The sequence below is a fragment of the Alternaria burnsii genome (genome assembly GCF_013036055.1).
Source record: "Alternaria burnsii strain CBS107.38 chromosome Unknown 693, whole genome shotgun sequence".
Taxonomy (NCBI): Eukaryota; Fungi; Ascomycota; class Dothideomycetes; order Pleosporales; family Pleosporaceae; genus Alternaria; species Alternaria burnsii.
Genome location: NW_024066117.1, coordinates 515,423 through 540,169, shown reverse-complemented (window position 1 = coordinate 540,169; position 24,747 = coordinate 515,423). Strand labels below are relative to the sequence as shown.

At 51.6% G+C, this 24,747-nt stretch overlaps 12 protein-coding genes across 12 annotated transcripts; 5 read left to right on the top strand and 7 right to left on the bottom strand.

Moving 5' to 3' along the window:
- Positions 1 to 796: 796 nt before the first annotated feature.
- GT037_007823 (uncharacterized protein) lies at positions 797 to 1,597 on the bottom strand (the record flags this gene model as incomplete). The annotated part of the gene is made up of 1 exon (XM_038932870.1): positions 797 to 1,597. The coding sequence occupies one exon, from the start codon at positions 1,595 to 1,597 to the stop codon at positions 797 to 799; it is 801 nt and encodes a 266-aa protein (XP_038784371.1).
- A 771-nt stretch (positions 1,598 to 2,368) lies between these two features.
- GT037_007822 (pam17-domain-containing protein) lies at positions 2,369 to 3,164 on the top strand (the record flags this gene model as incomplete). Its single annotated transcript, XM_038932869.1, has 2 exons — positions 2,369 to 2,914; positions 2,976 to 3,164. 2 exons carry the CDS (start codon positions 2,369 to 2,371, stop codon positions 3,162 to 3,164), a joined length of 735 nt encoding a protein of 244 aa, XP_038784370.1.
- Positions 3,165 to 3,526: 362 nt separating this feature from the next.
- Positions 3,527 to 4,685, bottom strand: GT037_007821 (uncharacterized protein; the record flags this gene model as incomplete). Its single annotated transcript, XM_038932868.1, has 2 exons — positions 3,527 to 4,482; positions 4,568 to 4,685. The coding sequence occupies 2 exons, from the start codon at positions 4,683 to 4,685 to the stop codon at positions 3,527 to 3,529; spliced, it is 1,074 nt and encodes a 357-aa protein (XP_038784369.1).
- A 580-nt stretch (positions 4,686 to 5,265) lies between these two features.
- GT037_007820 (cytochrome p450 14a-demethylase) lies at positions 5,266 to 6,938 on the bottom strand (the record flags this gene model as incomplete). The annotated part of the gene is made up of 3 exons (XM_038932867.1): positions 5,266 to 6,396; positions 6,446 to 6,643; positions 6,693 to 6,938. The coding sequence occupies 3 exons, from the start codon at positions 6,936 to 6,938 to the stop codon at positions 5,266 to 5,268; spliced, it is 1,575 nt and encodes a 524-aa protein (XP_038784368.1).
- Positions 6,939 to 7,487: 549 nt separating this feature from the next.
- GT037_007819 (pkinase-domain-containing protein) lies at positions 7,488 to 9,702 on the bottom strand (the record flags this gene model as incomplete). The annotated part of the gene is made up of 5 exons (XM_038932866.1): positions 7,488 to 8,176; positions 8,224 to 8,371; positions 8,417 to 9,009; positions 9,066 to 9,579; positions 9,661 to 9,702. The coding sequence occupies 5 exons, from the start codon at positions 9,700 to 9,702 to the stop codon at positions 7,488 to 7,490; spliced, it is 1,986 nt and encodes a 661-aa protein (XP_038784367.1).
- A 376-nt stretch (positions 9,703 to 10,078) lies between these two features.
- Positions 10,079 to 10,802, top strand: GT037_007818 (uncharacterized protein; the record flags this gene model as incomplete). The annotated part of the gene is made up of 3 exons (XM_038932865.1): positions 10,079 to 10,315; positions 10,362 to 10,574; positions 10,620 to 10,802. 3 exons carry the CDS (start codon positions 10,079 to 10,081, stop codon positions 10,800 to 10,802), a joined length of 633 nt encoding a protein of 210 aa, XP_038784366.1.
- Positions 10,803 to 10,846: 44 nt separating this feature from the next.
- GT037_007817 (uncharacterized protein) lies at positions 10,847 to 12,328 on the bottom strand (the record flags this gene model as incomplete). The annotated part of the gene is made up of 2 exons (XM_038932864.1): positions 10,847 to 11,646; positions 11,695 to 12,328. 2 exons carry the CDS (start codon positions 12,326 to 12,328, stop codon positions 10,847 to 10,849), a joined length of 1,434 nt encoding a protein of 477 aa, XP_038784365.1.
- A 176-nt stretch (positions 12,329 to 12,504) lies between these two features.
- GT037_007816 (rrs1-domain-containing protein) lies at positions 12,505 to 13,253 on the top strand (the record flags this gene model as incomplete). Its single annotated transcript, XM_038932863.1, has 2 exons — positions 12,505 to 12,653; positions 12,707 to 13,253. 2 exons carry the CDS (start codon positions 12,505 to 12,507, stop codon positions 13,251 to 13,253), a joined length of 696 nt encoding a protein of 231 aa, XP_038784364.1.
- Positions 13,254 to 13,478: 225 nt separating this feature from the next.
- GT037_007815 (mfs general substrate transporter) lies at positions 13,479 to 15,381 on the bottom strand (the record flags this gene model as incomplete). Its single annotated transcript, XM_038932862.1, has 7 exons — positions 13,479 to 13,822; positions 13,882 to 14,389; positions 14,451 to 14,592; positions 14,655 to 14,691; positions 14,756 to 14,783; positions 14,847 to 15,164; positions 15,229 to 15,381. 7 exons carry the CDS (start codon positions 15,379 to 15,381, stop codon positions 13,479 to 13,481), a joined length of 1,530 nt encoding a protein of 509 aa, XP_038784363.1.
- Positions 15,382 to 16,602: 1,221 nt separating this feature from the next.
- Positions 16,603 to 18,515, bottom strand: GT037_007814 (uncharacterized protein; the record flags this gene model as incomplete). The annotated part of the gene is made up of 5 exons (XM_038932861.1): positions 16,603 to 16,841; positions 16,905 to 17,479; positions 17,525 to 17,854; positions 17,901 to 18,231; positions 18,278 to 18,515. The coding sequence occupies 5 exons, from the start codon at positions 18,513 to 18,515 to the stop codon at positions 16,603 to 16,605; spliced, it is 1,713 nt and encodes a 570-aa protein (XP_038784362.1).
- An 856-nt stretch (positions 18,516 to 19,371) lies between these two features.
- GT037_007813 (uncharacterized protein) lies at positions 19,372 to 19,673 on the top strand (the record flags this gene model as incomplete). Its single annotated transcript, XM_038932860.1, has 2 exons — positions 19,372 to 19,612; positions 19,669 to 19,673. The coding sequence occupies 2 exons, from the start codon at positions 19,372 to 19,374 to the stop codon at positions 19,671 to 19,673; spliced, it is 246 nt and encodes an 81-aa protein (XP_038784361.1).
- Positions 19,674 to 21,762: 2,089 nt separating this feature from the next.
- GT037_007812 (uncharacterized protein) lies at positions 21,763 to 24,573 on the top strand (the record flags this gene model as incomplete). The annotated part of the gene is made up of 1 exon (XM_038932859.1): positions 21,763 to 24,573. The coding sequence occupies one exon, from the start codon at positions 21,763 to 21,765 to the stop codon at positions 24,571 to 24,573; it is 2,811 nt and encodes a 936-aa protein (XP_038784360.1).
- Between the last annotated feature and the right edge of the window lie 174 nt (positions 24,574 to 24,747).

Genomic DNA, 24,747 nt, shown 5'->3' with positions numbered 1-24,747 from the left:
TAATTCGTCACCGGCGGCAAATGTCACAACGGTATAACCCGTAGTCGCAGCAAAAACCAGCTTGCTGCGTTCTGACCACAGTGTGCCTTGCGCTAGAATTTCTGACCGACTTTCTCGCCGCATAAGCGGCCGTGGCCCCCAGTACGACATGCCGCTCGCACCGAGTTGGCGGTTTTCCCAAACAATACCGCCGAGAGTCAGGCCTGTATGCGCATGTACACGCCTTTATCACCATGGACCCTGAATCTTGCGGAAATCGATTTCGTCGCAATGAACGTGTTCAACAATGCTCAGCAATCGCGAAGATAGTTCTTCATACTAATGACTCAGGGCCAGTAGCTTATCGAGTTTCCCTTACAGTTACCAACCACAAACTCGTTCAACAGGATGACGAGTTTGTACGTCATCTGCACACTAAATTTATCGCGATTCTATTCCTCAAGATCTCTCCTCCAGACTAGGTTGCGCATCGAAGAAACGTGACATCTTCTGAGATTCTTACGTCGATCAACTTCCGAGTGTGCCGTGGATCCAACACACACACTTCACTAGCACGACGACACCGTGTTGCCACTATCTACCACAGTTCTCTAAATGTGCGCCAATGATCACTTGACGTATGCGTCACTCGAACTCTGGAAGTTTTCAGTCTACTTTGAAATCCGTACTGAATTAGAGCTCAGTAACTACCGCGAGGCCCTCGAACATGGGACGCTATTTTCTGGAAATCCATACAGTTTAGAAAACGCTTTACACAACACAACTACCTTTTTTTTTTTTTTGGCAAAGACGAGTCTCAAAAGCCTATGCCTTGAAGCCTAGACATTCTCATGCGGCCTCCAAATAGTACTATCTCCTTCTCCTTCATGGCTAACCGGTTGTCTCTCCCGCCAACCAGCCGTCCCCAGATGCCTTTTATCTTCCATCGATCTCCCTCTCCTTTCTTTTTTCCATCTGAACGGTCATCCATCTCCTTCTGTCTCTTGAGGAACAGCGATTGGTAGAACTCCAACCTCATCATCTCCCGTATTCTCACCATACTACCAACGCTACCCTTCCTTTCCGCGATATCCCTGACAGCGTCGTACACGGATACCTTCCTCTTTCGTTCTGGAAAAGGGGGCGGCGTCCGCGGGAACAGAAAGCTCGGGGTTAGGAATGGAGAGGTTACTGGAAGAGGCGAGGCTGGTAACAGGAACGTCGTTCTGGTTGGTGTGGGCGTAGGCGTACGGAGAAATGATAGTGCCCTTGGTGAAAGCGGACTATCAAACATGGATAGTGGAGACGCAGGAAGAAGGGGTGTCGCCCTAGGGAATAAGTACAGGTGGTTGGTTGAGGACTCTGGTGATGGAGCGAGATACGGATTCATTGGTGAGTCTGACGAGTCTCGTGAGCGGATAGATACGAATGGTGACGGCGTATCGGGGTCCCAGTAGGATAAGGCTGGCACGGGAGGAGCTTCATGATTGAAGTTGATCGACGTATACATCGACGGGTAGGTCGCACGTCGCGGCGTGGGTGGACGGGGGGCGCGCCATAGAGTTGTCGATGTGGGAGGTATGATAAGGGAGGTTGGTCGGGGGCGGACCGACGGCATTAGCAATAGTTGATTGAAGGTAGTTGATGACAGGTTGGTATAGAACAACGGCAGGGCTAGAAGGATGTTGCTTTCTCCACGAGCAGCTCAATCATGGTGCCGTCCTCTTGATATACCTTCCAAGAATCCCACGCAGGATGCTTGGTTTGGCCATTGGACAGAGACATGCTGATGGTCCATACCCGAAGATCGAGACTTGAGGTGCGCATCCACGACGGAAGCTTGATTTTCTTGCAGATATGTGATATTCTTGGATTCAGAGTTTACGCCAAGTTCACAAGAAAGCTTCTGCACCACGGACGAGCCAAGCCCAAGCCCAAGTGCAGGTTCGACAATTGGCAGTCGCCGAGACACAGTCTATAGGAAAACTGCAGCACTACGGTTTTGTCTCGCTATGACAGTGGGCGACATCAGCACATACAAAGCCTGAGTCAAGTTCTCCAAGACATGGGTTGTGCGCCGGTCGCAAGGTTTCGATGGAAAAGACGGCGGAACGGATGAGTCAGCAGCATCCGAGCAAGAAGAAGAAATGACGTCTCGCCAACGTTAAGCGCAGACGCGAAATCCTCCGAATTGTGAGCTTGACTAGTTGTTGGCATCCTCGCAATACTCAATCAGCAGCGTCATTGCCATCGGCGACTAGAGTGCACAACGCTTCTCCGCAATCGCCAAGGCGCGCAATCTGCAGCTACTGACGTCCAACGGGAAGGTTGGCAAACACCTCAGCGACCTCAGCGACGCAGCCCCACTGTCGTCCGAGACACATCCAAGATGCTTACACGAAGTGCACTGTGCCCAGCGAGGGCCTTTGCCAGCCGATTCTCGCCTGCTATCCTCGCTCCCTCGTCAACCGCCGCCGCGACTTCCTTCTCCACATGCACACGACCAAGCAGGCTCCGGCAACAACAGCAACAACAGCGCAGCAGCCCGACTCTCACCTCACGCATCACATTGCCCAGTAGGCCGATAGCACGACATGCATCAACTGCCCCCGCACAGCCCGTCGCCAACAACTCGCCCGGCGCACAACCCCAACTTACATGGAACGCCTTCTTTGCCCTACGCCGCACGCGCCGGAGAATTGGCCAGGCTTGCTCTGGAGTCGGCGCAGTAGGCGTGACATACTTTGGTCTCACCACCATGATCAACAATGGCTACGATGCCACCCTTTCCGCCCAACTCGGTGGTTTTGACCCCTTCATGCTCATGGGACTGAGCACCTTGGGTATGATGGCCGTGGGATGGCTTATTGGGCCCATTTTTGGTAACCAGGTCTTCAATCTGGCTTACAGGGGTGTACTTGGCGAATTCACACGCGTAAGTTGAAATGCTGTTTGTTTGGCAAGAGTTGGAGATCGAATACTCATCTCCTATCTAGAAAGATTCCGCCTTCTTCAACCGCATCAAGCGCCACCGCGTCGATCCTACCGCGTCCTCGCTGGCCAACCCGCCACCGGATTACTACGGCGAGAAGATTGGTAGCGTTGCTGGATACAGGCGGTGGTTGAAGGACCAGCGTGCCTTCAATCTCAAGACGGGAAGGTACCGCGCAACCAAGGCTTTGTAGGAAGGGCCTGGGCATCTTGTTAACCAGATACAAGACTCCAAGTATCGAATCAGAAGCTCATCTGATGTAAGACTGCATAAGTTGTAGGGAAAAGCATAGTGTGAATCAGAGACGAACTTTGACTTCAGGATTATATGGGTGGCAGGGTCTGGAGGCGCACGAGTGAGTACTGCTTACGTACTCCTCTGTTTTTCACAAGTGTCAAAATATCTGAGCGACGACCCTAGCTTTGTACCTTCGCATCTCAACCCACGCCATGTTTTCATTTGTTCTGGAAGAGAAACGAACGACAAAACACACATGTATTTATATGTACATCTCTGATATTTGGATGAATCACGTCTCCATCTTGCGAGTTCACACTATATCCTCGCCCTCCTCTCCACCCTCTCCAACACGCCCACAACCCCATCTCTAACCTCTCTAATCACATCACCAGCGGGCATAACCTTCCGAACCAACCCCACTCCACTCCCAGCATACGCCGTCATTCTCCCTCCATCCTGCCTCCACCCCTCATCCCCCCTTTCCATCTCCTCTTTGTACAGCCTTGTATTCTCCTCTTGACTCATCCCCTTCTCCACTGCATCCACATAGCTCTGCGTAATGATCCCGCGCGCATTGTGTGTCTCAGCCCAATTTGTGCCACGTAGCGAGTCGTAAACTTTGGTGCGAACAGTGCTTTGGCCGCCGTCGGTGGTGCGTAGGACGGCGGAGCGGTAACCCTGGGTTATGTTGGCTTCAGGCGTGGCAAGTAGACGCGTTCCTAAAATGCAACCCGAGGCGCCGAGGGTCAGGGCGGCGGCGAAGGTGCGGGAGTCGGTAATTCCTCCTGCGGCTATGAGGATTGGTTTCTGCTGAGTTTGGGTTTTCTGGAGATATTCTTCCAATGTGTCCTTGACTTCTGGTAACAGCGTTACGATACTTGCCCCTTTTACCAAACCATGGCCTCCTGCATCTGTTCCTTGCACAACGAGGACGTCTGGTTTTACTTGTTTGACTACTTCGACAGCTTCTGTCACACTGCCTACTTGGACCCAGATCTTCGTTTCTGGGGAAGCGGTTCTACTCTTTTCTGTCCATTGCAGGAGCGAGACTAGGGAGGAAGGAGCGAAGAACCAAACTGCTGCAGGTCGGTGTCGGGCGATGATGGGGATAGCCATCTCGAGGTTTGCCCCCCAGTTGATAAATCCGATACCGATTGGTAAGGTGCCATGTCGTGTTTGCAACGTGGTGCTTTTGAGTAGTTCCTGTGCGTGGCGGACGTGAGATTCTAGGTCTGAGACATCTGTTCCTGCGCCTATGAACCCAATTCCGCCTGTGCCAAGTTGTTAGCAAGTCAACGAATTATGTACATGGACTGGAGGGCGATGGAAATTTAGCTCTTTCCTTGCATGACTTACCGGCTTTCGACACTTCAACAGCCATGTCCGCTAGAGCGATCAGTCGCATTGGTGCACTCACCACCAGCGGCGTCTGAACCCATGGATAATCTCCAGCTAGTCTCTGAATATCGTCCATCTCTTCTTGTTATCCTGTTCTTCCTTTGACGCAACTCGACTAAAAAGTGTTTATATATACTTCGTGTTACACTGCACAGAATTGCGACTTCCAGTAAACTTCGCAGAATTCCAAACTCACAGCTCCTCGCTTGGCTGTTCAATTGCTCACGCAAATGATGCAATGGATTGGTCGGTACGAAAAGGCAATTGCGGGAATCGATGCTTTATAGCGAGACTGACAATATACGTATGAAGGTGATGGTCGAATGATGATGCATGTGACCCAGGTTCCGCTAGACCAACCGCAAGGTTTCGACATCTCCTCGGCTATACGAACATGGAACTAATCCGGCCTTACTCGGCATTCAATTCGAATAACATATTACATGTATAAGCGCACACGAAATTATTATGTTGTCTTCATTACATCTTATCCCCACATGCCCTAAGGTATTAACTAAGATACTAATCCCAAAGTCTATGTTCATATGAACAGAACCAAAATCTCATGCCTAAAAAGTCCCAATATCTACATCCGCCCATCATTAAGACCCGAAATGCGTCGTAAAAAGTGGAAAGAAGAGAAGTCATTACAGCTTCTACTGTCTCCTCTCCCACTCCACAATACCAGGAGCCAATGGCCTGGAGAACAAACTCGAGTAGTCGGTGCCAACAATGTCCTTGCTGCCACCTACATTCCTCAGCTTGAACTCGCGCACGAATGCTACGAGGATGGTTTGCAGTTGAAGGTAAGCAAACTGCTCACCAATGCAACGATGCCTTCCAGCGCCAAAAGGCAGGTAGGGAGAGTTTGTTCCCTTGGAAACAACGCCCCAACCATAGTCGATTTTCTCTTGGTCGGCATCGTCGCGCTCCTCGTCATACTGTTGGTGCTCGGGGTCCCATCGGTGCGGGTCCCAGACAGCGGGGTTGACAAAGTGGGTGTCGAGCTGAGCGGAGAAACCAGGCGAAGACATCAGAGTGTGGGTGGTGGGTACGACGTAGTTGGTTCCATCGACAACGAGGGGTTGCTTGACCTTGCGCATGATGGAGTGGATCGGAGCGTGAATACGAAGGGTTTCCTTGACGACCTGAGCGTGGAGGGGTAGCTTCTGGAGGTCTTCGTAGGTCAGAGGTGGAAGGTCTTCACCAAGAATAGACTTTTGCTCAGCAAGGAGTTCTTCTACCAGGTGTGAGTTTTGTGCCAAGCGTAGCAGAATCCAGGAGATGGTCGAGGATGACGAGTGTTGACCAGCCATGAGCAGCGCAATCATAATTCCGGCAATCTCATGCTCAGGAACTGGTGTGCCGTCCTTGTACTTGCAGTCCATCAGGTGCCAGATCATGTCGTGTGAGTCCTTCTTGGCCGCACCCGATCTCCTCTTGCGAACGACTTCAGAGTATAGCTTGATCATCGTCTCTCGTGCGTTGTCGCGTGCGCGGTTGTGAGGAAGCGGGGCCCAAGACAGCATGAAGTTGATGGGTGAGAAGCCCATGTCGAGGTCGTGGTACAGCTCAGCGAATTTGGAATCGAACGACTTGCGGATCTCCTCACCCTGGAGCGAACGAGAGGCGGTGTAGATGGTGAGCTCGGCCATGACCTTGGGGACGTTGAAAGTGCCCTTTTGCCCCTTGAAAGTCTCGTGACGCTTCATGAAGTCTTCGCATTCTTGTGTGATGAGAGTGACGTAGGAGCGGAGAGCCTCTTGGGTGAGACCATACTTGACAAACTGTCTTTGCGTTAGCGTTGACGTGGTCAGAAGACAAGGATATGCGTACCTTCTTCTGCTCCATGAGCTTCGAGTTGGGGCAGTCGTAGACGACATCCTTGCCAAAGACCGGTGTGCAGAGTGGGGAGTAGATCTCCTCGGCATTGACATCCTTGATCTTTCCGTTGAGGATGAAGTTGTTGCCAGTTGTGTCCAGGCACACCGTCATCTTGCGCCCGAGGAGAATGAAGGTGAAGACGTTGCCATACTACTTCTAGTCAGTTGTGTTCAATTCGGCCATTGCACGTCCTACACACCTTCTTCTGGTTGGCGAAGAAGAACGCATACGGGTCCATGCCATATGTGACGGTGTTGCCGATGACGGGCAGCCAGTGGAAGACGAGAGGCGGCTCATTGGGGTTCTTGAGCAGCAGCTGCTTCAAGACATTGAGGACGACGGCGATCAGAATAAAGGAGGCGAAGCCGGCGGCGACGATGACGGGCGTGGACGAGTTGGATGTAAAGTTGCCGAGGGGGCCGGCGACGTTGGCAAGAAAACCCATGGTGGGCGACAAGAAGCAACGACAGAAGTGAAAGCGTGGTTGCAGGACAATGTTGACGGGGAACGCGCCTCAATAAATTTCCCAGAAGTCGAGGGCGCGCATGGACCAGGGTATCCAATCATACAAATGAGTCGTCGCCTCTGCCGTACAGGGCGGTATCCGACTGGACTGTCGGTGTCGACGTCTTGGCAGGGACCGGCATGCGGATACTAGCGCCCCCGACCTGACAAGGAGAGAATGGCTGGTGGCACCACTGACAGACCATGCGAAGCAGATTGCTGTCATCGTACACTGTTTCCTGTCATTGGCTCGGGGATACATCACCTCATCCAGGACCCAAAGCAGATATCGTCATGGTGCAGAATTTACTCTTTACTACGCTATGCTCGGTGGAAAGACCTAGACCGCAAAAGTGTGCTTGCCGGTAACCCACTATTTTACACGTCCGCCTGTACTGCTATAGAACTCCTGTTGATCATGACAACTAAACTCCGCAAGACGCCAGACGCTCCGCTTGAATGAAATATCACACCATCTTCCAACGCTGCCCTAGTTGATCTTTCCTTTGCTCTGTGCAGATGCAAGGCTCTGGTCCGTCGCATAGCGGGAACCGTCATCCTCTTCTGAATACAGCGTCTGATCGCCTTTGCCGCCCATCTCGACAAATTCCTCGGGATTTCGCTGATCGGCAGGTCTTACCTCTGCCACGCCGTGAGTCTTGCCGGTCATCTTTGTGCCGTTCTCAACTCCGTTCTTCTCATACACCTTGACTGGGTCTTGGCCTTCAGCGCCTTTGATAACGCGAGATACCTTAATGTCGTTGATGCTGCTGAGCATGGTGCGTTCTCGCTGCACTTTGCGCTTGGAGAAATCAAGCTTGGAGATGGCGCCTGTAAGACCATCTGTGCTGTCGTTGACGTTGATCCTGCCCTGCGTAGTCCACGGGTGCTCTAGGCATTCATCAATCGTTATTCGCTGCTCAACATCGACTGTAAGCATACGATCGATGAGATCCAGCGCAGGGTCGCCGACAGAGTCCCAGTACGGCGATGGATAATCGAAACGGCCCATCTTGATCTGCTGCGAGAGAGTATATGGGTTCTCTGGACTGTACAGCTCATCTGAGAATGGAGGAAAGCCGCACAGGCAGATGTACAATACAACTCCTAATGACCAGACATCCACAGCTCTGGTGTAACGTCGATGGTTTGAGTTTTCCAGTATCTCAGGCGCAACATCTGAGAAACGTTAGCATGCCATCGTATATTGTAAAATGGCGACTTACATGATGGGGTTCCACATAGGGTAGTCGTAAACGATTCCTCGCCAATGATTTTGGCAAGACCAAAATCAGCCAATTTGATAGACAATTCCTTGTCTGTGAGCAGAATGTTCTCAGGCTTAATGTCTCTGTGAACGATGTTGCGCTCATGCTGACCATCGTTAGCAAAGAACCACACAGATGTCGGAACACTTACCAGGTACTTAAGCGCTTGGAACAGTTGCACGAAGACCTTTCGCGCCTCCTCCTCGGTCAATTTTTGTTTCATAACGATCCAGTTGAAAAGCTCGCCCTCAGTGGCCAACTCGAGAACGAGGTAGACACCGTCGTCTTCATCGAAAGTATCTTTGAGACAGAGCAGCGCCGGGTGGCTGACACTCATGAGCACGGCAATTTCCTGCTGCAGACCCTCGACCTTTGACTTCTCGCCAGGACCAGTACGCTTCTCGAACTTCTTCACTGCGTACCGTACGCCTGACGACTTTTCTGCGGCAAGATATACCGAAGCGAAATGTCCTTTGCCTAATTGCTCTTGCATAGTGTATTGCTGTCGGAACCGGTGGGTGTTGCGCTTCAACGGGTACCTGAAGACGTAGCGGGCTTGGTCCAAAATGGCAATTTCATCGCCTTCGCGCAGTTCGCGTCGCTTGTTCCGTCCGACAAAAGTATCGTTGACAAATGTGCCGTTGCCAGACAGGTCTTCGACCACTGCAATGGTATCGCCGCCCTTCTTCTCCATGAAAAGCAGGCAGTGACGATTTGAGACGGTCGGTGAGTTGAGAACTCGATCTGTGACATGGTCAGAGAAGCGTTCATCGGAGTGGTATTATGGTAGGGCAACTTACCGCACTCTCGGTGACGACCGATAAGGTAACCACCTGACGGAACACCTCGCTCCTGCTTCTCGTTCTCGTATTTTTCCTCTTGACCTTTGTACTCTTCCTTGTTTACACGCTCTGTACCATCAGTCTTGCCAACGAGCGCGGAAGGTACGGGACAGGCCTCTCGCTTGCGCAAGACAAGGACATCCTCAGCCTGGCCTTCCATGGGCACCAGGTAGCCCCAGACCTTTTCGTCCTCCTCATCTTCTACAGCGTATGTTCGGCTCTCGGGTGGGTAGACGAACTGCGAAAAGGGCTGGGTGTCGGATGGGGGCGAACTAAGCCCACCCTTTGCCTGACTTGACTTGCCGGGTGGGGGGCTCTGTGTGCCTTCTTGGTAGCCTTCCGAGGCGTCTCCAGTGGATTCTTTGTGGGTGACGGGCGAAGGCAACGGTCCCTGTTTAAGACGGCCATTGGGAGGCGGCGACAGGCGCGAGTGGCGAGTTCTCTTGGGCTCAGCTTCCTCGCCCTGGGAATACTACAACAATTGAAGCGTCAGCGCCCATCCTCATTCACATCATGGCCTCGTGCGACGGGCGACGGGCGACGGGCGACGTACGCGATTTCGCTTGAGCTGACTTTTCTCAGTCTGCGCCGGCATCTTGAACAGCAACGGAGAGCAGTGGAGTCGAGATGTTGACGGGTCAATGCGGGCGCGTGGATTGCCAGTGTCTAGGCAGGCAGCATAGTGATGCGAGTGATAGAAACAAGTAGTAGGGGCGGAGACTCTGGGCCGCTAAGCTCGACTGAGATTGAACGGCCGCTCAGCTGCCTCGAGGTTTAGACGACGTTCCAGGCAGCCAAGCCCTGGAGCCGGGGAAGTCGCGTTCGACCCCTGCCGATTTGCGCGTGGCGAGCCCGCGGCCCTGCTTAAGTGGCCCGGAGCTGGCCACCGCCCAACATTTTACTCGCTATGACATGCTGTTCGTCCAGAGCACTCGGCGAAGAATCGTCTCGACGAAACATTGCGAAAAAGCATGCTCTCCGCCTTTCCTCATCTCGACGAAACAGACTTTGAGCGCGCCTGCGATGGGCTGCAGCGACGCTTCCAGCTCAAGGGTAGCGCGCAGGAAGACTGGCTATCCGTGGAGAAGATCCACCGAAATGGGACCGTATATCTCAACATTACCACGCATCTGCCGCGCCCTGCAGGTATACCTGCTGTGCAGGATCGAGACGCTACTCAAGTGGATGAGGTAGTAGAGCACGACGAGGTGGGTGGGTGCCCAACATCTGCCGACAAGAGCTCAATTCAGGTAGGAAGCTCTCGACACCACCGTAGTACTTCGGCCGGTTGTAGACTACGATGTTGTCTTGTCACAAGTCTATCGCGTGCCTGTGCTGTACATCAGCGTTCGTGACCCCCAGCACCGGTATCCCCCAACCATGACTACCTTGTACGAGCACCTGGTCCCGCTGCAGTTCAAGGCACAGGCTGAGAATGTTGGTGTCATTGGAGGCATCACTATTACTGTGAGACAAGCAACTGCATGCGCGGTATCAAACTGATCTTCATAGGATCATCCGGCCACCAACAGACCTGTGTTTTTCATCCATCCATGTCAGACGGCTGGCGTGATGGAAGCCTCTCTTGACAGAAACGTTACAGCGGATGAGTATCTGATGATATGGATAGGAGCGATGGGAAAGGCTGTTGGCTTGGATGTACCTTTGCAATTAGCCAGACCAGACGATGCTTGACATTGCTACACGTGCTTTACATATCGTGATACAGTATAGTACACCTACAACCGCATTCGGACACTGGCCTTCTCCAGCTCGCCAATGTTCCCCATACCCGCCAAGCTCCACTTCTCCGTTACGAAGCCCTCGTTGACTTGGTGTCGCAACATGCCGCTTTCAGCATAGTACTCCATGATCGACCGGGCCTCTTCCTTGGTTAGCCCGCCGACGTTGATAATGTCAAATTCACTCGAGTCGTTGTGGAGACCCTTGAGAGCCTCCATCACGCGTGCATCTACATTCTTGTAGGGGTTCCATGGTGGGAGCTTGCCTGCACCCTTTTGGCGGGCCTCGGCTGCTTCGATGCAGTAGTCCATCGCTGGGGAAGCGGGTGCGTTGGATCGCGATGTTGCGCCGAGCACCATGCCGCCGTTGGGTAATTTTCTTTGACCTGAAAGGTGATCGACGAAATGGCGGACAAGAGTCAGGTCGTGGGCATGGATAGGCTTCACTTCCGCAGACATGTACTCAGAGTGGCGCATGATGTGTGATAGACCGTCGACTGCAAGAAGAATGGGTGGACGACCGGGTAGAGACAGCTCGTTCCATAGCGCAACAAAGACGGGCCATGATGCCTCGGGGTTGGCCATTCCAAGCGCCGCCAGCTCTTTTAGTGTAGCACCTGCAGGAAGCGGGAGAGGTAGCTCAGGTTGTGTGCTAAGTTTCGTCGCCGCGAGGAATGCTCCGTTCGACTGGAGAATTTGCTGGAGGAGGTTCGCAGTGTATGCGTCTTGGGTGTACTGCATTGGTTCTGAGTTCGGGAGTGGTGCATACTCTGTGTGAGCGTTGACAAGGTCCTGGGCTGAAAGTTGTCAGTACAGTCCCGCTTGCTTGACATGGCAACACGTACCTTCTGGGAGGTTGATCACAAACCAGTCCCGCAGAATACCCATCGTCAGACCCTGGAGTACCAATGTGCTCTTCCCACTCATTCTTTGTCCAGACAGAATCCGTCGTATTGTCTTCTTGGAGCTCTCCGCCTCTTTGAACAGTCTCGCGAGTTCGATGGCCTCTTTCCTCATCAACACTGCCGGCCGTCTAAACAGACTCCATCCCTGGGTCGTCTTGAACGCCTCGATGGCTCTCAGCGCATCGACTAGGTTTTCCTGTGGCAGTCCCATGACCTTGCCCTCATTCTGCTCGTTGAGGACATTTTCCTTGCTGAGGTCCTGGAGCGAGGACACTTCTAGTGCGTTGTCGTTGCTCAGAACAATGCGCTTGCGCTGGGCTTTGCGCTCTCCTTGTGCTGGCCGTTTGCCGGAATCGCCTGCTGCGGATCCCCTGCCCTTCTTGGTGTTCAGAGACTTGACACCCTTCTTTGGGGCGGCGGTCATGCCCTTCTTCTTCTGTACCACAGCATAGCGGGCGGCCGATGTGGAAAAGCAGGCTGTCTGTGGGCGTAGCAGGCGCGGGGCGATGCAGCTGTGGGCGCCGGCATCAAGTGACAGTTGCGAGAGGCTTCGGAGACATGTTGAGGGCGGCATGACGGGTGATCGAGGCGCTGGCCCTCCGCAATGGGCGAATTGGAGATGCTAGAGACGAATTCTGTGATGGTCAGAGCCTCGGAGGTCCGCCGCTCGTGCACGGACTCGAAATTTATTCTGAACTTTTGGCAGGCGCGCAAAGTGAAATTCTACCCAAACCACCCAAACCATTCAAAATGTCAGACACAGAAATGGACGGCGGCGTCGCGCTAGGTGCTGTTTCCCCCACTCATTCTCACCTCGTCGACGAAATCAACGGAGGCGCCATGGACGTTCACGCCAACGGCGCAGCTTCCGTCGCAGACTCGACCGTCTCCAGCCGACTGTACGTCGCATGCTTGCTTTGTCCCCTACTTCGCCGTTGCTGACTTGACAAAGCCCCATCGCCGTGAACAAGCCCACGCCTTTTACTTTTGACCTGGGAAACCTGCTCGCAAACGACCCAAACCCCGTCCCTGCCAGCGCCGACGAAGCAACTCTCACTGCAACGGCCCGCGATGCTGCACAGGCCCTCATCAACCAGCTTCTCTCTACCTGCGAAATCAAGTCAAACTCAGAGGGCGTGCACCTTGTCCTCCCTGCGCCAACCACACCTCTACCCCGCGAGAAGCCCATCCCTACAGCGGCTGAGAAGACCAAGTGGGAAAAGTTCGCTGCGAAGAAGGGTATCAAGGACAAGAAGCGCGACGGCAAGCTTGTATACGACGAGGCTTCTGGCGAGTGGGTACCCAAATGGGGTTACAAGGGCAAGAACAAGGAGGGTGAGAACGACTGGCTGGTCGAGGTTGACGAGAAGAAGGAAGCCAAGACAGGTACGGCCCACGATGCGAGGGCGGATAGTCGGAAAGAGCGAAAAGAGAGGATCAGGCGCAACGAGAGGAAGGAACGGGCGAACAGCATCAAGTCTCGAAAGACTGGTGCGTAAGCTCGAGTACTTGACTGTCGCGTAAGTGGGGAAGATATCTAAAAACGACTTGCATTGGGCGGCGTTACTATTACGACATGTATTCGACTTTATGGGCGCACGAGCTAAAAGCTTGCGAACATGCGTTCCTATCGACTGTTTGGAGGCTGTGGCTTCGTCTCAGATACCACGAGCAGCCGAATGTACTATTTTTGCACTTCTTCCCAGATCCCATCGCTCAATATCTCAAAGAGTATACAGAAAATCTGGCCTCTTGTCACCCATCTCCTCAATCTCCTTCTCACTCTTGCCCTCAATCCAAACGTCCCTCGCCCCTTGCCTCCTCTTCTTGTTTTCCCATGCGAGCAGAAACCGCGTCACGATACTGCCGCCCAGCAGCCATAATGTCAGATACGCCAACACCACGCCATGGCCCAGGAAGTAGCGTGGTTTGTCCCTGCTACGATAGATATTCGATGAAACGACACCGTTGATGTTACCCCAGCCGATTACAAACCCAAGCGTGACACCACGCTTGTATACACCTTCAACATTATTGGCAGCCCAGGAAATTGTGTTCGCTATCGTTGCTGGATAGGGTTATCAGAATGCAAGAAGCCATTGTTATTGCTGGATGGAGAAGACTTACGATAGATGCCAATAGCTCCTAAGAACGTACCGGCGTACTGCACATTCGGATTTCCGGAACCAAGAAGCATGGCGAAGCCTGTGATACCGAAGAGCGAAACCCCCATGTTGCAGTACCCTCTTTGTTGCGTGCGATCAGCAATATAACCGACCAACACCGTGACCACAGCTGCAACCGCATATGGTGGCACAGAAAGCAGATTCGCGGTTGTAGACGTATAACCCATGCCGGCAAGGATAGTGGGCAAGAAAAGACTAAAGGCATAGAGAGACCCGTCTGCTCCCATGTAGATGATGCTGAACATGAGTGTTTTCCAGTCTCTGACCGATTGCCAGAAGTACTTCATTTGGAAATCTTCGTGCGCAGCTGAGGCCTGTTTATCAGCGCGCAGACGGCGGAGGACGCGAGCTCGGTCGTCAGGAGACAAGAATGTGGCTTCGGCAGGGAAGTCATGAACCATCCAGTAACTTGCTATTCCGACCAAAATGGTTGCGAGACCTTCGAGGATCTGTGAGGTGCTGTTAACAACACATTGGCACCATGAAGAGGGGGATATATCGGTCACTTACGAAGATCCATGCCCAGCCTGGCTTTCCTCCTACGCCACCCATTTGCGCGATTCCAGCTGCTAGCAGTCCACCAAAACTACCCGCAAGCGCTGCAGCCGAGAAGAAAATAGCAGCTCGAATTCCAAATTCTGAACGTTTGTACCTATGAGATGAATCGAAGTGAGTGTATGTCTCACATGCAGTTCGGACAGGAAAATTTCTCACCAGCAACTCAGATAGTAATTTACACCAGGAAAGAGTCCTGCAGAGGGGATAGCATAAAGTCAGTATGCGTCTCACATGAATTTCGTACAGTCGCAACTCACCTGCTTCGGCACAACCAAGCCACCACCGCTACAAACATGTCGTCAGCCAACCCAATCTAACGCTCACACCACCACCTGTAGAGTTACTCACTGCTGTCATCAACCCGGCATAGTTGTGCACGAGACCCATGCATGTCATGCAAATCCCCCACCAGATCATAATCAATGGCAAGAAGATGCTAGGGCGTAACTTCTTCAACAGCACGTTTGTAAGCGGCTCGAACACGGAGTAACTGACGAAGAAGATGGTTAGACTGGCGTTGTATTGGCCGTTGGTCATGTTGAGGTCTTCTTGCAGACCGTCGACTTTGGCATTGCCAATGTTTGTGCGGTCCAAGAAGGAAATCAGATAGAGGAATGAGAGCCATGGGATCAGGCGGAAGTCGAGTTTGCGGAGGAGTGCTTTGTCCTGTTGCGATTGTGTTAGCTGACTTATCGAATGGAGTTTTGGTTTGGGCAGGCAAACAACATACGTGAGCAGCGCGCTCTTCTTCGCTGAGACCAGCGTCAGGGTCAGGCAAGTTTTCGATCGTATGAACATGTTTTGCCGTTTCAACATGCTTCTCGCCTATGGTCTTCTCTTCCTCGCTCGACCTATCGATTGGACGTTCTGCTGCTGAGGCCATGTTGGCGAGCGTAAATATGTTACAAACTAGTAGGCGGTAGAGACCAAGCCTTGACAAGCCTCGTTGTCAACTCTAACTAGTAAGTTCCAAGAGCGCAAAGAAGGTTCGGGCAAATATGCCAAAGGTCGCGGTCCGAAAGAAACACAAGTCAGTGTTTCAAACCATAGAACTGGGAACTTGCTTGTCTAGAACCAGCTCTCGATCAGCGATGAGCTGTCCCTTAAGAACGTCACCGCCCGTGAAACCACTGGACAAGCGGCTGGGATATCATCATCCCGAGGCTATTGAACCGCCTATCACACGGTCCAGTCATGATAATCCTATTCCGATGACGGCAGTGACTGGTGTGCGTTTCTCCAGGATCCAATCCCCACCATCCATTGCTTAGCGTTTGCCGATCTCTTGCCTGGCAACCATGGAAGCTGCTCCCGCGACATGTCGGGATTCAAAAGTATCAGCGAAGCATTGTTCTTGAGAAGATCCGGTTATATGGTAATGTACATGTCTACTCCAGACGCTCGACATCTCCGCTATGATTCTGAGTTCATCCATAAACACCAGGACCAAGCTGTTGTTGGGACGAAGAGGCTCGTGCCGCACAAGACCCACTGTTCATACCCCACGCTACCAGTGGTCATTCTCCAGAAGACGTCCGGGTGCGATGCAATGTTCACTCAAATACTCGAACTCGCCTCATCCTCACTGTACGATGATATAGATACGTCTTTGATATCTTGGCGGCGCAGCATCATCGATGCCGAGAATTGAGGCGTTACATGCCGAGCACTCAAGCGTGAAGGGCGTTGCAACGTGTGCGGGGGTTGAGATGCGGGGAGCGGCTAAGCTTCCACACAAGCCTGCGCTTGTGACGTTGCTTGCTTAGACATCAGCAGGTGCTTATCTGCTAGCAATAACCGTGCGGGCTTAAGCGATTTTCAACATATCCACAAATGTGTCGTTCATTCGGGCGAGAGCAACAACCACATCTTCAGAGATTTGCGCAGCGATGCGTCGAAACAGGATCCGACTCTCGTTCACGCTTCGTGTCTTGCCGAGTTCACTATTGCAGCAATGCCGCAATCACTGGATGTTTGAACTCCTGTGTCACAAACATACCCATATACATGCGTTGTATCTGTACAGGACCTCGTGACCGAAATTGTGGATACCTAGGTATGCCATGTAAAATTCGTAGTCTTGTTTCGAGGTGCGCTGCCGTTGTCAACCTGCCTGCAGTTGGTTGCCTACTTCGGGAGTCTGCTTTCGATCAGGCTCTTGAGCCGACCATCCGCTTGCTGCGGCCTCGATCTGGCTGTCGTTAACGTCCATGGATCCATTTCCTTCTTCCCTTCTTGGCGGAAGACCAAACAAGCCTGATCTCTTTCTCACGATAGCCAAGATGACTGCGACGATCACGTTGAGCCCAGTGAAGGCGATCATGACTTGGAACTGTTTATTGTCTGATACGTTCGAGCTAGTCAGCATCTTACAAATGCCTACACGTGTATGAAACGGGCACTTACAGCTACCACCAAAGACTACGCCAACACGGTCTCTCACAGCGTCCGGTAACCGCGCAACCATTGAGGTCGAGCGTTGCATTTCGCTGAGTTCTTCGCGACTCAGAAAACCAGAAAGTCCTTTGTTCAAGTGCTCACGATGTATTGCAGAGCAAATAGCGACGGCGACACAACCCCCGAGCGTGCGCACCATGTTCAGAGTGCCAGTACTGACAGCAATGTCCTTTTCTTGAATTGAGGTAGCGACAAGCACAAAATATGGCGGGCTCGCAAGACCCAAAGCAAGACCAGTGATAACCTCGTAGCCATAAAGTCCTGGCCATAGGTGGACATACGTCGGCAAACTACCAAGAAGCCCCATTGCAATACATACAATTGCTGTTGAACAGACCAGAACGATCTCGACAGGCACCGTCTTCACTGCTAATCCAGACGCCATGGCGCCAATCGGGGTTACGACGGTAGCAGGAAGTAAGAGGATGCCAGCACGATCGGCGCTTTTGAAATTCACGCCCTGGAAGCGCTGAGGAAGCTGAACGAAGACGACGTAAAAGGCGAAGCCCAAAAGAAACTGGCTTCTGTTCTGACATCAGCGAGGCTCGATTGGCAGATTCTGGGCTTACAATAAAGTCAACGCCATAGGCGCATTTCGAAGAAAGTGTATGGGGAAGATAGGAGCTTTCTGCGTCTGGGACTGTATCCAAGACTCATACAAGCCAAAAAGCACTACGAGAGCAACTCCAGCTACCAATGATCCAATGATGATACCACTGCCCCATCTATGCGACACACCGGCTTCTTGAAGGGCAAATATGAGTGGTATAGGCCAGCAAACCGACATGATGCCCCCATAGATATCCAGTTGGCGTATTCGTTGTCGATTCGTTGTACCGTCATCAAATGCAGGCATCGAGTAGAACAGCATGACCATTGCGACACCGATGACGGGACCACTACAAGAGTCAGCTCAAATAGCTAAATGGCTTGCACTTCGCATACTTGATGAAGAATATCCATCTCCAGGTCGTTCGATCAGCGATTATTCCACCGAGTAGAGGACCTAGCAGATTTGCCAAAGCAAATACTGAGCTTACGATGCCAGAGTAGAAGCCAATTTTCTCGGGTACAGTCATCTTCATGATAGATACGAATGTCAAGCTATAAAGACCGGATCCTCCGATGCCCTGGAAGGCGCGGAAAACGATAAGCTGGGTCATGGTTTGCGCCCCTCCACAGGCCATGGAAAATATCAGGAATACCGATGCGCAAAGCAAGAGGAGGCTCTTGAGACCCCAGATATCGCTCAACTTGGCAGTGATCATTAAGAATGCTGAACCGTCAATTAGTCGTAGCTTTCAGGAGTAGAGGGCTCGTACAGTTATAGGTTAAGAGGTATGCGGTGATGAGCCATGCTGCCTGCTCAAGGGAATCGAGGTCGCTCGAAATCTTGATAAGCGCGGTCGTTACGATGGTGGTATCCAAAGCTGATAAGAAAAGACAAAGCCACAGTCCAGCGATAACGATATGCAATCGCTTCGAGCTAATGTTTAGCACAGCTGGTGCACGAGAGGTCGCACGGGCGTTTCCAGACCTGTTACTTTTATCATCAACCATGATGTTGTCAAGACTGAAGACAGCTGTCCGTTCTCCGCCCCACTTAAAGCTTCAGGCGCAATTGCGGCGTGGTCATTTATACGAGGGACAATCTGACGAACCAAACACGACGCGAACATTTGCTTATCTGCAGAACACGAAGGACCAATCCTGCCACAAAAAAACGTCTACCACCACTGGTGCAGCTTAAATATCAGACAACTACGAGCCAGACTTCTACGGAGCCGTTGACGCTTCCTATACTGACCAGAAAACTACTCGCAAAAGCTCGTAAGGATACTATTCTTTCCCATTCGGTCTCGCCAACTCTGGAACCAGAAGGTAGCGCCGCACTAGACTACATCAGGAGAGAAGCGGCACCTGGGTCACGTTGCATGCGCGCGTATTTGGGGTGGGAAGTGCCACTGCCTGCGTCGATACTACTACGCATCATATACTACGCCTCTGAGTTTCATAGCGCCGCATTCGACACGACTGGAAAGAAATTCTGCAGCTTGTAGAGATTTGGAGCGCTTTAACCAAGAAACATACAACAACAAGGCAGTCGGTCTGGTCTGAAGTTGTACAATCTTCGCTCGATAGCATGTGCGTACCTAGGTACCATGCTTGGCCCGCTTATTGCCAACTCTACCAAGGTATCTAGGCTGACTCGGCCTGTGTTGTCTATTTACCAAGTATGGTTAAATAGAGGAGTTTGTCTAAGGTCTTCATATCGAAATCCGTGCCTTCGGGGCATCTGTCGCCTACAGTCGTACACACGAAATGTATAAAGTTGGGGTAAGACTCACCAATTACTCTTTGAAAACATTCGATCGATCTTCTGCACCCTCTAGGTAGCTATTCATCAAACTTCGCCATGAAGCTTTCCGTTGGTACGCTTTTGACTGCGGGGCTCGCCGCTTCCACAGGCGTAAGTGCCTCGCCTATGCCTTCCTCGGAAGACATGTCTCCCAATCTTGAGACTCGAGGCCTTTGGCTTCGCGATGAATGTCATGCATACCCTGGTGGTACCGTTGTCGGAGGAAGCACGCTCTGGATGCTACGCAATACCTGGAATAATAAATACGGTGGAGATTTTGGGGGTAGTCTCGGCGTAGGTATACTCCACCTATTAACAAAAACTGTGTCTAGTATTGTTCCCCAGGTCTACCAGTTTAAAGGCGTGTGCTGTTGGGGCCAATGTCTGTGGGTGACGTCTGAAGGACAAGGTAGAAGATGGTCTGGCGATGCCTGGGGCAATGCTTTGAACAGGCTTACGGGAATCACTGGTGGCCGTCAACCTGGGCTCTGCGGAGCTAGAATCAACAACGATGCATACCTGGTGTTAAAGTCTGCGCAACACGACAAGGTATCTAACCAAGGCAAAACAATGGGCCAGCACTTTGGAGACACCTGCGGCGGTAGACCACCTTGGTAGATGATAAGTAACTACAAGGCCTCATACACATCAAACTGAAGAAACGCTTAAACACGGGTTGTCAAATAACTATTTCTATATGTTATTGGTCGTTGTAGGTGAACAAAAAGCAAAGTTCGACCATAAAACAATAGAATAGCTACAGCTGTCAATGCAATGAATACAAACAACACATCCGCAACAAACCCCATAGTCATGGCCATTCCAAATCATATCTTAAGGAACGTGGAGACATCACTTTAGGAACTAGCACAAGCAGTTGCTTACTATGCACCTGCAGAGCTATGCGCGTTAAGTGTCTTATCCGCAGTAACAGATTATCCCTAACAGAACAGAACTCACAGAGTCACAATGTACTAAGACTAAGACTGCAGAGTGATCTCGAAAGAACGCCAAAGCCTTTGCTGGGAATAGGTTGATTGATACCAATCCACCAGCAAACGGGCGATTCAGCAACACTACAACATAGGCCACGCTGTCAGGCGAGCTGGAAGTCGAGCGTATCAAGCTGGGCTGTGCTGTGTACGCTAGCTACCTGAAGGGCAAGGATGTGTTGATATTGAACGACCGAGGTTGGGCAAGCCAGCAATTTTCGCTCAGGCCCTCGGGCGTTAGTACACGCAGACGAACGCTGGCGGCGTCTGTCGCTGGAACCCGCTAGTACGTAGGTACTTATGGCGATATCTTTGGAAAGCAAGGAGGAGCGACCGGAAGCTATAGCGTGACGCGTTGTGAAGCGAGGGGAAGATGACTGCATGTGTACATGAGCGCTGAAGAGTGGAAATCGTTACCAACGGCGAACAGATTGATTGCTCCATGTATGACAGGCACCTGGGCCTGCATTTGTCTGACCCGTATGGATCTTCTTCTACTGATACAGGCTAGCGGCCCGTCCTAATGCTAGGAAATTTGGGTGAACGCCTGTCTAGAACGACCTGCCAAAATCGAACTCGCACGTCGAGTGTGCTGTCGTCCACTTGGTATCGCTCGGTTGTTTGAATGATAGATGGGCGCGTATTTGACGTTGACAGGCTGGAGCTTGTTCCCTTCGGTGGTCCAGCGAAAGGGGTCACCCGCACTCGCTGGTGCGTAGGCTACCTACCTAACCCACAGTTGTTCACGCACCACGAACGCAAGTACCGCAAAAACTCGACTCCGTCTTCCGGTTTATCGACCAGACCGCCATTAGACGCGATAACGAAGACATTGCATGGACGTTGCTGGTTGTCGTCTTTAGTTGACAAGTAGGGCGTTGCTTCTCCGTTACGGTCCCTGCGCATCCATAGCGCGTTCGCTTGGAACGAAGCTGTTTTTCCGACTCGTACCATCGCTTCATTCCCACACTTCTAGTTGCCTCTCCATCACTTTTTTCATTTGTTGGTCTCACAAGTAACTCGACGGTGATTGCGATTGGCGCAATGGGTGTTGTAGCGATTAGACCTATGCCTGCAGGCATCGATCAAGTGCAGAGCTTCAAAAAGCCGTAGTGAGCAGCGACGAAAGGTTGGGCGCCTCTGGTTAGTTTCTTGTGCTCTCCTTAGTTGCCCCTAACGATGTCCTTTGATTGCAGCAACCCTTTTTGATGAAAAAGGAATAAATGATGATGGTTGGGTGGTGGTGTTCGTGGTTTCAAATCGTGCCACGCGAAACTCGCGCGCGCCTGCAACTGTGACGTCAAACGCCAGTGGGACGCGACTTCCTCACCAGCCCTACCGCGCTCTCACCTTCTATAGTATACTTTCTTGTCATCTTTCACAGCAACCACCCACCTAATTCTGTTCACATGGGACAAGAGAGGCCAATCTTTGTCATCTTCTACTTCTCATTGTAATGACCTCGATTTTATTTGAAGCGGCTATCCAGCAGCCGGACAACGACGCGTCCAATTCGCAACTGCACAAACTCGTCTCTGCACGCGATTTTAGTGGATCGAATCTCCCCACAGTTGCAGAGGGTTATCTTGAGGCTTTTTGCAATACCGAATTGTCCGTTGTACGGCGGCGATGGATCGGCATCGCGCTCGCGGGTATGCTGGAGAAGCCGATGGTGGCTGCACACATTAAAGAGTCGACACAGCTTCTTCACAATCTGGGTGCCGTCATTCTGAGCATTACAGAACAAGAGCAGACTAAGATCATCACTGGAATTATCATACGGCAGGCATTGGAGCAAGGCATCGAATACAGCAGCTTCTGGTCGTCGGAGAAGGTCAGACACAGTGCGCCGAGTTTTCCACTCAAAGCCGGTGCGAATTGGATGCACGACTTCCAAATATTTCTCGACGTTCTGAGCGATCTGGCACTCACGGGACCTACCGGTGAGCCCTCGATCGTGTACTTAGTCTCACTATTTGCCTCGGATGAATTCAGATGGCGGGAGTCAACTAGTGTTTTCCCTATCGCTCTTATCGAGGCTGGACTGTTAACCGTCATTGCACCTGACGAATACCTCAAAGAGTGTCAGTTTGTGGAGATACCTATCGAGCACATCTTGAGCACACGGTCAGAGCCGTCGGCATTGCACAACTCGCAGGAACAACATACAGAGCATGAACCGTGGGACCTCATCATGACAACCAAATCAAGTCCATGGAGCTACCGGCTGAACTCCGCTCAACGCATCGCGACCGAGATGTCGCTAATGTTCAAACATTCTGGAGACGCGTTGGAGTGGAAGAGCCGCATCGAGTCTTATAAGAAGGTGCATATGCACCACTCGGAAACGCCACACAACATGCCTATTGATACCAGTTCACCTTCTGTCCGGAGTTCAAACATCAGGAGGTCGCTTCAAAGTGGCTCCCAGCTGCGTCGGACAGACCGCATCGCTACTAAGAAAAGTAGCGTTTTGGCTTCTCTGCGACCACGTACACAAACTCCTCAAGCTGATCCACAGGCGCTCCACGAACTCCAGCCGCAGCATCAATCAACAATATCGAGACGCACAACACGCAACAAAGGAAAATTACCTCGTATATCCCAGGCCGCAAAAGAGAAGATCTTTCAGAAACTCAATGCGGAATCTGACGCGCAACCTGAGGATCTCGACGTAGTCTTAGAGAATGCTTACAATGATGCTTCAGGTACTCTAATCATTATGTCATCACCGCGAAAGAGATTACAGGGCACAAAAGTTGTTCCAGGCAAGAACATAGTCAAGAGCAAGTCAAAAGCACGCATACCACATACCAAACGTATAGCAGACGACAATGAAGACTTCGTACCAACTCAAACAAGGACAAAGAAGAAGACGAATACAAAACGTAAAGCAGCACCAGACACTACAGCTGAAAACGAACCAAGGAAGAAGCATCGTAATGATGTAGAGTCAAGCACGACCGGTTCGAAAGAGCAGGATCAGACAAATCCGCTTGTAAGACCACTGAAGCCACCATCTTCCGTCATATCGTCACAGCACACCTCAATTGGAGGACTCATAGGTGCCCAGAGACCTGCCGATCTCTCTGATCTCCCATTCAAGAAGCCGACAATCCCTACTAGGGTTGCCCAAACACCTTCGACCCCTACCAAGCCAAACAGAACGCCCATAAAAGCAGTATCGCGGCCGAAAACTCCTATGGAAGCACGAAGGCGTTTTGACAATGACACTTTGTGGTATATGCCGTCTTCACCGCCTGTAACCGATGACGCCGAAGACAGCAACGAGTGGCTCGATGTTTCTGTTGAGACCTCAATACTCTCTAGCAACAGCAAACCTACCCCTGCGTCGCCAAATGCGGAATCGACAGCGATTTCTGGCCATGCAGATTGTAACGATGTAGCCTCCGAGAAGAAGACCGGTGATTGGCAGACCGCCAAAAGTGACCCATTCAGCCGGCGTTCCGTTGGCAAGATGGCTACATCGTTCCTACGCCGTCTGACTGGAGAAGAATCAATGGATGTAGATGATGGCCCAGATATGAGCATCTCGAACCACACGCCTCTCAAAGTCGCTGGCACTAGCAAGCCTCCTGAAGACCCAAGTTTGCACAAAACGACTCCAGCATGGATGGCTTGCCAGCAATCCACCCGTGCCTCGCATAATTCGATCGAAAAGTCCCAACAAGCCACGGAGTACCTACAGCACACCATTGAAGGAACTCAGCAACTCGTTGACGACATGCCTGTTGAGGAGGTACCCGATGAAAACGATGTGAATCTTGAGGATATTACTTTCTTCGGTGATGGCGAAGGCTATCAGCAAGTTGTTAATGACTTCAATACCTCACCCGTCAAATTCCGCTCCTCACCGCCACGTCCAGGCTCTTCTAGTAGCCATAGTTCGACATCCGCTGCGCCTGAACCCTTGACTGACCCACCTGTACCATCTTCGGAAGCTGACGAGATACAATGGGAAGCGAGCCTGCAGCCACATCAGCGCAATCTCAACGAAGTGCTAATACGCACCTCGAAGCGGGTTATGCGGCATATTGTCAACAACGAGACTAGTGTGACTGATATTGCGGAGATGTACGCAAAGGATGGCGACCATCTACTCAACACCCTGATTCAGCGACACGATACCGACCACACCCAAGTATTCGAAGAAATGGAGAACACAAAGGCAAGCCTTCGGAAGGAGCTCGAACGTTCTGTCAAACAGATGGCGAAAGACAGAAAACGATTCAGCACAATTGCCTGATGTTTGTGGAACCCATGACGAACGGTGGCAAAGCCGTCGTAACATTTTATGAGGCATATCTTTTTGCAGGATATGAATGTATGATATTAGGAAAACCTGTCCATGGGCAGTAAGAAAACACGATAGCATAGTACGAATTGTCAATAAACATGCATTAATAGTTGCCCGAACCAA